This window comes from Lepisosteus oculatus, chromosome 23 (assembly GCF_040954835.1).
Source record: "Lepisosteus oculatus isolate fLepOcu1 chromosome 23, fLepOcu1.hap2, whole genome shotgun sequence".
NCBI lineage: Eukaryota > Metazoa > Chordata > Actinopteri > Semionotiformes > Lepisosteidae > Lepisosteus > Lepisosteus oculatus.
In genome coordinates, this window is record NC_090718.1 from 14,083,877 (window position 1) to 14,100,872 (window position 16,996).

Consider the following 16,996-nt stretch of genomic DNA (forward strand, 5'->3'; position numbering starts at 1 on the left):
AGCCACAGCTGACTATGTACAGCTTTTATGCTTTAAATGAACTGAAATTGAGTAGAATCCACTCAACCGCCAATTAAATGAGGGAAGAGACAGTCCTCACAAAAAAAAAAGATGGCTTGGAAATGAGAGATGAAGAACAGCTTGTATTCTACTGAGAGCACAGTAAAGGAAAAGCTGAAATACATGAGGTTTTTATTTTCCTTCCAAAACTGTGCACGGCTGGGAGGGGAGGGAGGGCTCTGATGAATAAAACATCAAAAGCAGAGCCTAGCTACAGAAAAAGGAGAGGGGCGAAAAAAAATGATTCCAATTAAATTATACTTATTGCCCGTGATTCACAGAACTCCACAGTCCTCCAGTGCAATAAAGAGCCTTGTTTATTGAGCAGGGGGAGAGGCACAAAAGCTGTGAATATCTGAAAAAGGCAAATGCTGCAGGGAAGGGCTGATTTTAATAGCAAGAATAAAGAGAGGAATGATGTACCACTCTACAGGGACAGAGATATGTATGTATTTTAATATTAATGCTGCATCTAGGAGGGTGTGTGGGGCAGGGGGCAGAAGGAGAAAAAATATGCACTGGTACTCAGCCAGTGTTACTGTTTCTATAACATTCTGCGGCTTGTCCTTCGACATATGTCCAAATGTTGCCTTTGCTGTGCCTTTGTGCTTTTTCCATGATAAATACCTCGGGCCTGGCTTGTGATTTACAACTGGTCTTTGAGCGAGCCACTCTTCTGAGCTGCTTTTTCCAAATCAAATCTTTTAAATAGTCCACATAAATTAGAATGGAAAAAAAAAACGTTATTGTTCCTTAAATCCAGTATAGATAGGGGTCTAGGGGTTTCTCTGATACAAGGGTCGTAAGTCAACATTTGTGTGAGAAGGCTCACAGACCACGGCTGATGGTTACTCAGGACGAGAAGCACCTGTTGCCTAAACACCGAGTCGAGTCGTTTTACAACAACATAGAACCTCTGGGGCCTCACTTTGATCGTCTCGTACTGTAACAGTTATTGATACAGAAAGCAGATACAGCTGCCATATTTTTTAATTGTCAGAAAGCAAGCAGAAAAATCCGCTGTGTATTTTTAGCGTGATGGCCCAGGGATAGAAAGGGAAGGAGAGCTGCTCTGATGAGGCACTGCCTCCTGGGAAAACCCCGTTCCTGCGATGTGAACGCCTTCAGGTTCAAAGACAACAAAGTTCCCAGTGGTGTGTGTCTGTGAGCGCAAGAAAAGATCCTGTTTCCTTTACTCAGATGCAAACAGGTGATTTTATGAAGCGGTTTGTTCCACGGCAACAAAAAAATTGCCAAACTTGTAATTGCAAAAGTTTGAAAGTAGCAAGCCTAGCAAGAGTCCGGAAATGCAAGGAGAGAACAAGCGAACGTATTCTTTTCGACATGTAATCTGGCATATAAATACGGATTTATCTGGAGTCAGAAAGAGAGCTGCAAATCAAGAGGCATTGATGGCCGTCCTGCAAGTTTTCTGGACTATCCTAAAAAATGGGATCCATGCTCTGGGAGCCTAATCATATTAGCAAATCATTTGAAAGTTATAATAAATTCTATCTTTATTGTGTGCCCTTCATGCCAAAGGATCCATTTAAATGCTAACATATCTTATCTCAAATGCTCTCCCTGGGTCCAGAGACTGTGTAGCAAGCACCTTCGTCCATGAACGATATAAGACTCATTAGTCTCAGTAAGGTTTTCTTGGAACCACATTTTATCAACCAATTGAACCTTGACACTCAACTGATATCTCACCAACCATTAGATAACATATTATTATATTATCTATAACATAATTATATATTAGAGGCATAATATTGAACATGGCTGCGTGATTCCGGCAACGACAGGTCTCTCTTCGTATTAGAGGAGATGAGTGAAAACTGTATGTAGCAAAGTTGGCATCTTGAAGGATATTCTAAAGATGACTCTTTCCCTGCTGGCAATTAAATATACAATGGGCTCGATAGTTATTGGGACCCTTGATAAAGATGAACAAAAATAGCCTTATTAAATAAACAGCACAGATAATGAATTAACAATCATTTGTCTCTTTTGATTTATCGTTTTTTTTGCCTTCCCCGTGGTGATGGATGACAAAATGTTTGCCTCATTTTTATACTCTTGTGAAATCCCAAAAAACATATCTTAGAATTGAATTGTATTTAAATAAGCAGAATTTCATTTCATATTTTATTTCGTTTAATTTTCTTTAAAAAACCACAGGGGATCCAATAATTTCGACACCTATGTATTTGTGGGAAAAAAATTGTATTACTCATTTAAAAACATCTGTTTTAAAACAGTTATTTTAGAATAAAAGCCTATAGTTTTTTGTTTAATCTGTATACATGGAAATTGCAAACGTAGATTGGACATCCACGACAATCAGTCTCGTAATTTTGTTTGTCTGATATGCTGTCATTACAGACGATAAATCTGTTTTGAGTTGCTCCTGGGTGGTTTTGCATCTTTCACACTTGTTCTTTACTCCATCTGCACCCTCATAATAAACTTTCTGTTCAAAGGAATGACCTGTTCTTCATGGCCTTTTTTTAAGGGCTGGTATCCATGTGCCTCCCTATCTTCCTTTTTAAAAATGTGCCATGCACTGTACTACACATTCTCCGCACTCATTTTCCTGTACAGCAGCTTGCAAATCAATGCCTGACTCCGAGCCTCCTAGTTTTCTTTTTCTTGAGCTTGCTGCTGAAGGTGTGTGGGTGAAATGACAGCGCAGTCCGGTACAAGAAAACCCAAAGACAGAGCAGCAAAACTGATGTCTTTTGTTTCAGCAATATGTTAATGCGGAAACAATATTGAACTGAGAGGAGGTGGAGAGGGAGACAAACAGAGAGGAGGTTCTGCCAGACAAAGCTCCTGTATTCATTAATTTCAGTGTAGGTGGTCCCCTGTGCTATGCTAAGGATGTTTACACTCATCAATACCACGCTGAAAGTGCTGGGCACAGCTCAAACCGAGATCCCCTAGCACCTTGCCCAGTGACAATGTTTATTATAGAGACTGCCACTGCATTGATTTTGCAGTCCCAGAGATTGTTGCATTTGAAAAATAATAGCACTGCGTATGCAATATGCACAAAAGAGTTGCTGAGTGGCCCAGGTTTTACAGTGCTTTCGTCTGAGAGCACAGACCTGTCCAGTTCTATTTCTCATTTTTGCAAGTCATTTCTTTCTGAAATCTCAATGGGTCCATCTGTCGCAGGTTTAAACAGCCATGTGCATAACCTCTCTATTTTCCCTTCATTTCTTGTTTCTGTCATTGTACAATTCAGCTTTCCGTGTTGTGTGATTTATTTTAGGCTTTTCTCTTTGCTGTGTGCATCAATGTGTCCTCCGTCTGGTTTGGGTTGAGTAGTTAGGTTTTAGTTAGTAGTTAGGTAGTATGTTCTCCTACAGTAGGTGCTAGGTCTACACTAGCGACACAGCCAACAGAATTTTCTTCTACATGCAGCATTTACATTCGAAAAGTGACTAGCATGTTTTCACACGAGAATGTGCATTGTTGAAACTGAGTTTCTGTGTATCCTAAGTCTCTTAGATACCTTGACCATTTCTGAGTACTCTTCCATACTTGCTGGCCTTGGACCATGAAGTTCTGAAGCTTCTCGTAGGTGCTGTTAAAATGGCATAGGCTCACGCATCCTGCATATGGCATCCTAAGGCTTGTACCTGTCTAAAATGATCTGATGTTAAGAAAGTGCCAGGCCTCAGTTTGGTACTGAGCACATCACCATAAGATTTCCTTCTCAGGTGGGGGGAAAGGATACAGACACTGAGCAGAGATGTCCGCTCCTAGTTACCATGGTGACGCAAGAATTGGCAAAATCAGGGAATATCAACGGAAGCGGTTCAGAGGCCTAGGGCAGAAGACGGCACTGTTTCTACTGTTCTGGTTTTACCACATCCCTGGAAACTGAATACCAAAAAACAAAGCTGCATACCACAAGAAGTAGCAAGCTGACTGGGCACATCAGGGGTTCTCCTGCCAGCAATTCCTGTACGGTGCATCGGCTCGTTCTCGACACCAGCTGCAAGTGACAAGTGTGCCCCCCGTGACAGCTCGCACAACCTGCCTACACACAGACGCACACCCCCGCACACAGCTCTCGCCGCCATCTGCCCGAGCCGGGATTTTAAAGAGAAGCACAGGGGGCTCAGGGTTCATATCGTAGCCTCTTGCAGGCTTTTACTACGGAAATACGGTAACGCGTCTTCCAGGGCAACGCCAAAACACGCCTTACATCTTTCTCATCCAGATAGAAAGATCTAATTGCACGTGCTGTGTGGACTCGTTATAAGGCTTCAGCTTCAATACGATTTAAACCCACAGCTCCACTTTCCTCCATTTAAAAAACATTTCCCCCTTTTTATGTTTGCTTGGTGTTTTTAACAGTCATAACAAGAACAACACTGAACATTGCGAGGAAGTAGACTGTAAGTTAAATATAGTGCAATATGTTCTAGCAAATGTTTTCTTAGAATGATCTTCATGAAGTCTTTCATGGTGAGCCGAGAGTGCTGCTTGGAGCCTAATGGTTGTTAAGGGCCAGTGCACTCACAACACGCATCTTTACGAGTGGCACTTGAGGGATAGGTATAAATCAGATGTTTGCAACGGCAAAACATACTTCTTTTGAGTTTGTCTTTTAATCACCCTTCTCCCTTGTTAATTATTATTTTATTCTAATTATTCATTTAATTATTAATTGCTGGGGCACAAATTGCACTTCTGCACGATCATCTAAAACCCACAGCCTTTGATTGCTTACTGACCTGTCATGGTAACGTGCCCCAAACAAGATCATGGCTGACCTTTTGGGCAATAATATACTTCTAATTAAACTCTTCTCCCTTTTGAAGTTGGTCTTTGAAGTGCTGGGAAAGCTGTGACAGTTCTGAGAGGGGAAAGGATTTGGTAAAATGGAAATGTTAATGAGCAGCAATAAAGCTTGTGTTGTACACAACTGGAATTTAGGAGTTTTAATAGGCTGGAAGGCAAATGCTACTTACACACCACACCAACCTGAACAGTAGTATGATCCTGCAGTGCCCTGAGTCTTTGGTAATAATGAGGGTTTATATTCTATTTCTGAGTTGTAAAGAGACCTTTGACCTTCCCTATGAAGCATCTAATTCAGTTAGTAAATGTGAGAACAGTGAAAAGATTTTACCTTTTAAAATGCAAAATGAAACAATGCTTCTATACAAAAAAAAATGGTACATAAAGATATTATGTTCATGCTTTATTCATAAATCAGGATATATGTAATTTGGATTGCTCAAGAAACTCAAACCCAGACAGCAACAAAGCGTAGAAACTTTTCAGGGAGTGAATATTTTGCAATACTGTGTATATCTAGGTTAAAAAGTTCTACTTTAGCATATAATGCTACCCTGAGGCAGAGGAGAAAGTCTGATGTACAGTGAGCTGCAACACCACTGAACATGAGATCATGTCTCTTTAGCCTCCTGCAAGCTTCAGTGCTTTGGCACATACTGTACATATTACAATTCTTCTTTACTTAAAACTTATCCCAACTAGGGTGGGGGCTGCTTTGCCATAGATCTACAGCAGACAGGGCAGATAAATTAGGGAGGAGCCCCGGTCTTGCTTCTCATGGAAATGGGCAGTTTAGCTCAGCAGATGAACCTGTCAGCATGCTTCCGGAGGAGATGGAAGGACATAACAACACAAACTAGGAGAGAACATGCAAACTCCACTCACAAGTGAAGCCCAGGAGAGAACTCTAAGGGAGTGGTGCCATTTGCTACAGTGCCATCCTGTACTATGTAAATATGTGCAGATATTTTTAGTTTCGTACCTCCATGGCATTTTTTGTGAAATGCAGCATGAACTTCGGGTGCCATCTCTGTCATCGCTGTGTTCACTTTCCCTCCTGGTTCCTTTTGTTCTGGAGGCTCTGATTCCCCTTTTCATCTTGTCTGGAACATCCTGTTGTGTTTTTCACAGCTAAATTCCATCCTGCGGTGAATAGTCTTGCTGTGATCCAGCACTGAAACCACTGAGCCAGGGACAGAAGATGTCCACCTCCTCACACTCAACGGGACAGAATTTCACCTCCACATTTCTTACCCCAATTCTTGCTCACTGAGCTGCTCTAGCTGTGTAGATTTGCATAGGTGACATATTGCAGAATTTCAAGAGATAATGTGCAAAGTTTGAGAAAACTATTTCTTTCTTTCTTTATTGAAAAAACAGATTTTAAGTCTAACTCATTTTCTGCTGTGTCTGATCGTTAATCATCCTGCAAACAGCAGTTAGGTGACCAGTGTCTTCTGAAATCCCACAGTTATTTTCGAAGGTTTTAAGGATACCTATTTTCGCAACAAACGCTACCTTTGCAAACACACATCTTTATATATAGGATGCTTTAATCCTTTAAAATAATGGTGACAGGGCATTACATAGATAGCTGAAAGAAGGATGCTTGCAACACATTTATTTTAAATGCTGTTTTTAAGATGTAAGATCGGTTGAGTCCTTTATTTTTCCAGACCTTTGGAAGAATCTGTGTCTTGATTTGCCCTGCCTACAAACACCTGGGTAATGTGTGTTCACGATTAACGAAGGAAGCGTCACTCTGCTGGGTGCAAGTTTGAGGTTTGGGATGAAAGGCTAAAAAATTTGGCTGCACCACCGATTAATGATGTTTGGTCTGGGTTCAATACAACTCTTGGGAACGTGTCTCCATGGGAAATGACTGTACGTCATGCAGTGAACAGCTGCATGCACCCGAGCATCTGCCTCATCCTTTCAGACAAGCAGTGCATCCCTCAGATCTGACCATTCAGGAAGAGGTCACGAGGGCACAAGTGCTTAAGGCTACAGCAGTGTGGTTCCCTGAAGAGCTGAAGGACACTGCAATCAGGGCTCTAATACATGTCATGCTCCCCTCCAGCTGTCTGGCAGATCTGCAGATGTGACCTCAGAAGCAGTTAGCCCGTGTCCACATAAGTAATCCAGCCCCATGTATTGTCACCTCTGTAATCTGAAGTTGAACATATAATGCATAGTGAGAAAATGTACACTGTATATGCGTTGTGACTTTAAAGACCTATTGTGGATTACACCTACATTGTGCTGTATACCGTATGTCCGATAAGAAGAGCCCAGCTTGTGCATCTGTGGTCTAGGAGGATACAATATATTTCCTTGACTTTATCCCGTGCTGTCTAGTGGCTCCTAGCTGTGAGGAGGTAGGTGTTGGAGACACTCATCACGAATGAGCAATCACAGTTACTCTTCAGAGGAGTAAAACAAAGTTCAGGCTCATTCACGACGGTATCTCTTTCGACCGTGCTTTACAGTCCTTAGCTACGGGGCAAGACAAGAAAATCGCCGCAGAAATCATTCATAGCCGCTTCAGCTTTCCCTCTTTAGGTTTCTTATTCTAGTTTAAAATGACTAGTTTAAAATAATTTCTTAGATCCTTCTCGCATTTCTCCTTTGCTGTGCGCATACGAACGTGCGACAGCCCCTTGGTTAGTTCTTATAAGCCGTCTGAGAAGCAAGCCGGGCATTGGAAAAGTTCTCTAGCAGTCTTGCGAAGTTGTCTGATTGCTGCTGATAGGTTCAGCTGCCTTCGGAGGGCTGGTTGAGCAGCAGCATAGTAGGGGGAGAGAGAGAGAGAAATCGCACTTGAGGGCTTGCAGAAGACGCACGGCGATACAGGCTACAACTGAGCGACACTTTTCTTCCCCGACCTGTTTTACAGTACAGTCAAGTGAGAGTCGGAGCACCACTAGTCGTAATCGCTTCGACGACAGCGTTGCTTTCCAAGATTACCATTATCCGCTCGCCATGGATTGCTACAGTGTAAGTCCAACCTGCTCTCTTTTTTTTCTGCACCTTCCCTTTAAAAGCGCCGTTTTTCCTTTTTAAAATAAGAGCGAGGTCGTGACAAAGGGGGACAAATTCTGTCTCTTTTCCTGTTTAAAAAAAAACTGGTATTTCATGTGCCATTACTTTTTATTTCGCCTCGGTGAGATTACAGGCACGCGAAAATCATTCATTTGACAGTTTGGCCATTACCGGCTGACGTGAGGTATTTTGTGTTTGCAACTGTACACAAGTTATCGTTGGGCGCGACATGTCATAGGGTGGTGGCAGTCAAATGTGTCTATATTTTAATTTGATGTCATAAAGCATTTGTTGGTAAGGATTTAACCAGCGAGCGGTTGGCGGACTTGATCGCAACGTGGATGTCAGTTTCTGAATATTGTCTTTCGAGGGTTGCATCAGGAGCAAAATAATTGAATTTAGAAAGGGATATGGAAATGTGTGGCAGACGGGTCATATCTGTGTTGCTGTGTCCTGGGTGACATCTCTTTAGTAAAAACATATCTGGCTCTGAACTGCGAGGGCATTTTCGCAACGTGCACTAACTGCCCTTGCCAAGCTCTTCAGTGTTGCCTCAAAGGAGAAGTAAACAGACACGAATTGCCATTTTCAAAGCAATAGCTTTCAGGTCAATTAATGAAGACCTCAGCAATAAATAATTTGGTGTGTTAATTAACAAGAAAGCGCCTCGCCTGCCTTTACGCAGCGCCGGGCGGCTGCGCGGCCCCGCGGTGAGGACCGCTGAGCGCACCGCGCCAAGTTGCAGTGGGCGAAGGAGCCGCCCCCGCGTTCCTACTCTCCTCCTTTTAAACCTCCTGTACATTTCTCTTCGCAGATTAAGGCTTTAATAAACTGACGTTTATTTCGCGGGCCCCCCGGTTGCCTACAATTTTCCTTTAGCTTGTCGGACAACTTATGGGTCCAAGGGAAAGCCAGGACAAACCGTTTGTCTCCTGGGTGTAAGATGTGCCTCCTCAACTTTTTTTTACCGTGGGAGCTGATGGTGTTTGCAGGAGACACTTTCACCGCATTATGACAACGTGAAAAAAAAACCCAACAACCTAAAACGCCAGTTTACGTATTAAACTATAAAGGTATCCTTTAGCGTAACGTGTTGAAACACGAGGGAGAATGAAGAGGAAGAGCGATCCTCGCCTATTTAAAAGTAAATGCGGGGTATGCATCTGGCAAAACACTCGGAACGTCCAAAAAATTGCACTTGCATTCTGTGGTAAAACATTCACAGGGGTAGCGCGCATTCTCTGAATACTGTATATCAGCCCAGAGCAGCACCGCTGACTTGCTGTACTTCCAGACGTGCGTGTAGGCAGCCGGACACCTCTCTTCTCATCTGCAGGTGCTCGGAGCTGGGGAGGAGGGTGTCAGGATATTCTCTACTATGCTTCAATCCGAGCATAGTCATTTAATAGGAGCGACTCCCCCCCATCGGAAAAAAAGAGATGCAAGAAAAAGAATTCCATTGAGGACATTAAAGCAAAGCGACACAAACTCAGTAATTAAAGCATAGTTTACGCAAGACGTTATGACTGAGCGTGAAAACGCACAAATAAGTTATTTTGACATAAAGCAGTAAAGAAAGAAAAATCAGATGGATTAAATTGGAAACTAGCGCTGGCGGATTAAAATAACACCCTCCTGCTAAAAGTTTCAGGAAATACTGGATTCTTTATCTGTAGTTAGCGAGTTTCTTCTTAATTTCCTCCACGCTTAGTGTTTTATTTTCACACCACACTACAGGCATTGCTGTGCTGACGCCTTGCACGTACTGCACAGATAAGATACATGCCGATCTAAGTATTTGTTCACTTTTCTTTTCTTTTACATTATTAAAGAGAGATGCCAAGTGGGATCTGTGTGTTTGGGAAGCCTTTTTCTCTGAAGCTGACAGATATTTTTTTCATTGCTGTTCTTTTCATTTCACATATTATTTTAACAAAATGTAAGACACTGTTCAACAGAACTGCAAGCCTGTTTGTATGAGATATGGGAACCTGGGCAGCTTTAATAACACCAGTAAAAGCAACTAATGAAAGTCTGTTTAGACAGTGGGTGGTTACACTCCTACACTGTGGGAGCCGAAAAGTAAGATTCTCTCACACAATGCTCTTTCCTTTGTTGGCTGCATTTGGCAGCCTTATGCTCTGCTGTTACTATTTATTTATTTTTGTCATCATTGGTTGCTGTGTCCTCACAAACAACCCAGAAATCCTAAGTGTTTGGAAAACATCATTATACAGTGTATGGCAAGCCATGCCCATATTTATACCAATAAGAACGGGCATTTAAGAAAAAGGGCAAACAGATTTTATGATGCCTTTATCTATCTTTTCCATAACATATGATTCTGGCTCTTGTCACCAATAGATTCAAATTCTGATAAATTAAATCATGGACGCTGTAGGAGAGCACAGTGAATTAATTGGAAACATAACAAATGGCAAGCTGCCAGCAGGTCAGAGGAAGAAGTTCTCAATTTTCTGCACTGATACTTCATTTGTGATTAGTGCCACCAGCTGGCTGGCATTCTGTCTACATCCGAGGCCTCTAACCTTGTTTCACACCTGAGCTGTGGTCCGACTGAGCAGGCTGTTGGGGCACAAAGCAGTCGCCTCACTCCTCTGAGCTGTAAAGGAGCTGTAATCCAGCATCTCCTACTCGCCTTCGCTCAAGGTGGCCACGCCTGGTCTGATGTACAAACCTGTGCTGCTGGTTTCTCTCTGCGCAACACGTTCTGTGGAAAAGCACCCAGGGAAGATTCCAAGAAGGAAGAGGCTGGGGTTTTCTCCCATCCCACAGGAAGAAAAGAAAGGTGGGAATTTTGCGGTGGGCAGAAAGTGGCATTGTTTTAACCGCATTTCATTGCTTGTAGTGAGAGAGAGAGAGAGACACGAGAGAGTGAAGGTTCCTGGTGGAGAACCCATTGCATTAGCCTCTGTCTGTCCTTCCTGGCAGAGGGTGCTTTTGGGCTTGTGCTCATTATTACTTTTTTTTTCTCCGATTTTGAATGACAGTAGAATAAAGAAATCGATCAAATGACATCTCAGCCTGCGCACGCCGTCTCAAAAAAACGCCCGATATTCTGAGCAGCCACAGCTGTCGGCTTGACAGCTGAAGAACCCCCCCCCCCAGAGTAAACCAAATAATATTCTTCCCCATTAAAAGAAGATTAAAAGCTGCACTCTTTATTTGATTTTGTTTTCCAGGCCGGCTGCGATGTTCCAGTTGTCTGTACAGATTTTATCAGTTCAAATCTAAAAAAAGCCTTCGTCAAGTGTTGAGTCCATGGGGGTGGGAGGGGGAGTCCAGCCTGTTAAATATTTGAAGGCACATCTTTTCCTGCGCAAAATTCAACACGGAGCATGTTCAGCCCTTAAACGGGGGCGATTTGATTTGTGTTGACTGAATGCCGAGCTGTGTTTGATTGGTCTGCACCTTTGCCACATCTGGCTTTACCACCTAGTGTTACCTGAGGAGCTGCTTATAGCATTTCAAAGCCACAGCCCTGCCTCTCAGCCAGGGGCTCTGTAAGGGAGCCCATACAGACCTCAAGCACGGACAGGGAGGGGAGTACCTCGAGCAGGTGTAGCGATTGCGGTCCTTCATCACCGAGCAACTTGATTCTTTCTGCTTTACTCCTGTGGGTTTGCCTTTGCTAATCTCTGGTTGGTTTTTCTGTCACGGCAAAAGTTTGGCAATATCAGTCTTGTTCCCACAGCTTGTCGTGTTGTTCTGTGTTTTCCTGAATTAGCCTGCTCCTTAGTCAAGAGAAATTCGAGAAGTTTGCCTACAATGCCAAGTGCCCAGCGTCACCAATGGAAATACGTTTCTAAAGCTCTGATCCATGCCTCTGATGTAATTGCTTTCATTTAAAAAGTAACTCCTCCAAGTTTTACTCACGAGTCTCCACGGTGGATCTGCTGAGTTATGGATGCCGGTTCAGGTCGTGAAGAATTTGAACATATTCACCTTTCAATTCACCTTTGGGGTTAAGGATCACAGCCTTCTTTACTCAAGTGATTTCATGATTCTCAATATAACATATGGTCTTGGTGACAGTTTCTGTTTATGTGATCTGCCCTGTATGTCACACCCAGACACCCATCAGACCCCTACAGTATATGTCTGGGGCCCTATATTGGCTGACAGCAATGTCAAAAGACATAATTATGTTCTACGTTTAAGCCTTCTTTTGTTGGTAAATTTAAGATAATATAGTATTTTAGGTAACACGAACATGGGGTGACAAAGCTCTACCCCCCCCTCTGTACCCCAGGTCCAGAAATGAACCCAGGCCCCCAGGACAGTGAGGTGGAAATGAGTAAGTGATGCTTACCACTGCACCACCATGCTGCCTGACCACAGCCTGTATCCTGTATCCTGGATTTGTTTTGTGTAAAAACTACACATTTCAAACTTGTAACATAAATGTCATCTAGTATTTAGCGCCAGTTCAGAGGAACAATATTGAGACACTTTTTTGCCGGCTTCATTTTCTAAGGATTCCAGTGAACCAGTGAACCAGCCAGGGAGGATTCCAAACTGACACCTGTTACAAGTAGAAAGCTAGACGGTTGGTTTCTTTTTAATTAGGAAAATTAAAGACACTGTGTCACAGGCTTAAGCTGCATCTTCGAGTGTTTGGCTGTCTGCTATCTAAGCTTTTGTTCCAACTAATCCTTACTTATTGAAGCCGAGCTAATTAAGTAAATGAATGGCTGTTTCCACGTCCTGTGGTAGAGTGACATGGAAGATTCTATCTTTGTCATACAACACACACTGTGCTGTAGAGAGACATCTCAGTTACTGTGCTACGCTGCAGGACTGCAAGACTGATACACACAACAGTGACAACATCCAGCAGCCAGTAGCTGTATCACCTTGCAAGTCTCAGCTGGCAACCCACTGAAGCTCAGCAGATGTGCGCCTGGTCACTGCCTGGATGGGAAGAGGTGTTAGTGGGGCCAGCAGGGGGTGCCTACCCTGTGGTCTTTGTGAGTCCTAATGCCTCTGTATAGTGGTGGGGACACTATACTGTGAAAAGGCAGCATCCTTCGGGTGAGATGTAAAACCAAGGTCCTGACTTCTGTGGTCATTAAAAATCCCAGGGTGTTTCTCCAAAAGAATAGGGGTGTAGCCCCAGTGTCCTGGCCAAATTTCCCATTGGCCTTTTCCAATCATGGCATCCTAGTTATCCCCATCTATGAATTGGCTTCATTACTCTGCTCTCCTCCCCACTGATAGCTAGTGGGTGGGGAGTGTACTGGCGCACTATAGCTGCCGTCGCATCATCCAGGTGGGGCTGCACATTGGTGGTGGAGGAGAGGAGTCCCCATTACCTGTAATATGCTTTGAGTGAAGTGTCTAGAAAAAAGCTATATAAGTGATAGATAGATAATACTTTATTAATCCCGTAGGGAAATTGATGAATTGATGATTGTTTAAGTAATGATTATTACTCCTGTTTATATCAACTAAGTTAATTTAAGGCGTTACATGACACCAATGGAGTGTCTTTTTCTGATGGGTTTCCGTGTTTACACATGAATGTGTGGAGGAGTAATGACTTCTCAGCGTTCCTGTTCTCCCAGTAAGGTGTACTGTAAGGTGAACCAAAGTTATAAACAGTGGGCAAGCACCCCAATGTAGAAATCAGTGTCAAACTGATTTTAAAAGATGGTGAAATCTTCAGTCTACAGTCTGTGGCAAGTAGAGGTACAGTGCAGACTGGCTTCTTGGTCCAGTCTTAGGCCCAGGAATGGAAAAAGCATGCAAGTCTCATTCTTTCATTACTTCCAGGTCTAGCCTTATGTAGTGCTCCATTTACCCTCATGTCCATGTATGGGCGAGCACCTCAGGGGAGGCCTTGTCTGTCTGCTGTTGGCTCAATCACTGGCCCCCCGGGTCCTCTGCGGACCTGCGTAGGCTGGGTCTGCTCGAGTCCCTTAGCAATTACCGGTGGCAGGAAAGCTGGGAAAACTCTGACCCTGGGGGGCAGAGCACCACTCTGACAGCAGGGAAATGTAAATGGATCTCATGGCTAGAGAGTACACTTGGCACGTCCTGCATTGATCAGAGATTTTCATCGGCATACATGGGAGACTCATAATGCCAGCTTGGATTTGATAGAGAAGACCGTGTGATAGCCTACAGCAAGAAGGTGCAAGGTGTTCCTTTGTGTCTATTTCATTTCTAAGGGGGGGTTGCACAAGAAAACTCCACTCTCACGTTTCACTGTAGTGTAGCAACAGGGAAAATGTCTTTCAAAAGACTCGCAGCAAAGATATTGTCATTGGAAATAGCAGAACGTAAATGCACACAGAATAGATGAACAAAAATGAGCCACCATGTTTCTTAGGCATTTAAGCAGTACAACTGCTTAAGTATGACTTTCAACAGGGATCAAGAAATTGCAATTATTGCATTGTGTATTTTTGGGGGGGCATTGACAGGATGCATAGGGAACATAACTCATGCTGGCTCTTTCTTCCTCAGAGATAAGGATAATTCCTATTTTATGTTTTACGTGAAATCTTAACTAATCTGCCAATCAATTGTGAGACTACTAATTTAAGCCCTCGCAAATATGAAAAGCCCCATGCCATTAACAACATCAGGATGTGACTGTAGGCTAATTGTATGTAATGGGTTTGTGAGTTAGAAAGAATATATCTCGAAATGCCAATGCTAAGTTATTTCCATGGCAACAGCATGGACTAACAGCAGCAGAATCATCCCAGAGGCAAGTTTTAACACCATTGCTGTTGCTGAAGATCTGAAATAATTGTAGACTCCTTCTCGGATGTTTCTTTGTTAATGGCTCTCACAGTACATTTGATGGTCGTTTCATCTGAATCCAAGAGGTATATCCTTAACAATATTTCCTACCAGTATAGAGTATGCAAATGGCACCGATATGCTACAGGTCTGGAGTAGTTCAAGTGCAAGTTAATAGTCAGGCTTTATGTCAGTATGAATAATGGATGAGTCTTATGAACTAATTGAAAAGCATAATAACTTGAAAGCTTTACCGAGCAGAAAGGTGAACAATCTCTAAGCGTTTCAAAAATATTTGCTCTGTTTTTCTGAGGTCCGTGCTGAGAAGTTTGGCCCTTATAAGAGTGCAGTGAGTTTTTGTAAGACTCTTCATCATCTCCCCCCCACAAACATCAGAAGGTCCACAAATGAGAAGAGTCCATCAGGGTCATTTGTTTCTATTTCTCCGTAGTGTGAACAGACCCTGCAAAAGACTGAAATTCCCTGGGCAGCCCCACCATCTCCCTGAGGGATGTTTGAGAGTAGCCGAGCACACAATGGAGCTGTGTGGCAGTAGTCTAGGCTCCTTGCCACTGCCCCACTATTAACCGGGCGCGAATTCCAGCTCGCATTGACAGTAGCGCGCGCCATTCTCCAGCAGGGGTCCCTCTCCGCACTGCGTGTGGCCTGAGCTCTGTCTGTTCTGCGTGTGCCGTACAGGAGGACTGCGCCAAGCAGCAGGAGGAGGACATCATGGACATCCCTCTGGACGACCCCGAGGCCAACAAGGCCGCGGCCAAGATCCAGGCCAGCTTCCGCGGTCACATGACCAGGAAGAAGATGAAGGACGACAAGCCCCGGGACGAGGTGAGCAGCAGCGGCGCAGGGGAGAGCTCCAGGGACCGGGAGTCGCTCAACGGGGGTCAGAGCGAGTCAGGTAAGAGCCCGGCGACGCACCCCGACACTCGCAACGCCTCTGGCCCCAGGCTGCTCAGCGCGCGCCCTTTCCAGCCCGCTCGGCACACTTCGTTACGGCTTCGGGAGTGTTCCCGCCTCCCGGATCGTCAGACTGAATCGGCAAACCCGCTGGTCTCAAAATCCTGCAGGGGAGAGGGCTAGAAAGATGGCAGGTTGAGGTGCCCTTGCCAAGCAAGCTCAGTGCAGGGTACGTCAAAGTGGTACATTGTATCAGGTCAAACACGGCAGCAAGGCTATCAGAGCTATCATCTATCCCAGCGTTTTCTCATCTCTGCTTCCACATCAGGGTTGTGGGTGGACAAGAGCCCATCTGTTAGCGCCGGGCTGTTGACGGACCCTTTGCAGGTCTCCAGACGCGGTCCGAAAGCAAAGGTATCCAAGACGGACGGTGATTCCAAGCGAGGTCAAATCCAGGTAGCCAGAGCGAAGTCAGGCAAACAAATCCGAGAGGGGCGAGACGAGAGAGAGAGGAAGCGAGAGATCCAAAGCCAGAGTCGTAGGTGAGGGGGCCCGGACGAGGTGGAGAGGGTTCAGGAAAGGAGAGCGAGGCGAGCTCAGGAGGCGGATGAAATCCTCATACCGAGTGCTGGTAGCAGTGAGCAGAGGGTTTAAATAGTTGCGGGGAAAAGGTGTGGAATGAAGATTGAATGATTTGGAGTTAATTGGTGCTGGCTGTGCTTGTTACACAGTCCTAGGAAGTACACCCCACTGGACACTGGTCAGTCGCAGGGCACGTCAGACACAGACACTCACACGTTCTAACCAGGGCCGGTTTTTCCCAAAAGCCAAGTAACCTACCAGCATGTCTTTGGACTGTGGGAGGAAACTGGAGGAAACCCACACGAGCACGGGGAAAACTTACAAGCTAGATAGATACTGTAGATAAGACTTTATTGATCCCGAAGGGAAATTGATGTGTTCCAGCAGTCCAGCCCAAGACAAGCAAAATCAGCCATCAGAATAGATGAAAAATTATACAAAATAAATATAACATAAATAAATAAAAATAAATACATTGGTGTGTGCAAAATATGATGATCGTAGTCACTGTAAAAACAATAAAATATGTGCAAAATGTGCATAGGTTTATACAGATTGATTGTCCAAAAAGTACAGTGAAGCAACATGCTGTCCATAGACAAGCAGATGAAGGGCTGACAGTCCTACCTAGGGCAGCGTTATACACCCTGACAGCCGCCAGGAGCAGGCTCCGTCTGGGCCCTAGCGCTGCGAGGCAGCAATGCTGACCACTGCACCACTGTGCCGTCCAGCTATTCCATGAGCGTATGGGGATCAGGGGCAGGTGTTTGTTCTGGTGCCGACTATATGATCTTCTGCTACC

At 44.2% G+C, this 16,996-nt stretch overlaps 1 protein-coding gene across 4 annotated transcripts in view; it reads left to right on the top strand.

Moving 5' to 3' along the window:
* nrgnb (neurogranin (protein kinase C substrate, RC3) b) overlaps nucleotides 1–16,996 on the top strand; it is a 48,041-nt gene that overhangs the window by 20,342 nt on the left and 10,703 nt on the right. For all 4 annotated transcript variants that reach the window (XM_015337460.2, XM_015337459.2, XM_015337458.2 and 1 more), the window contains exon 6: nucleotides 15,397–15,613. In XM_015337460.2, the coding sequence (XP_015192946.1) occupies nucleotides 15,397–15,613 (217 nt within the window). The remainder of the gene's footprint in view (nucleotides 1–15,396; nucleotides 15,614–16,996) is intronic.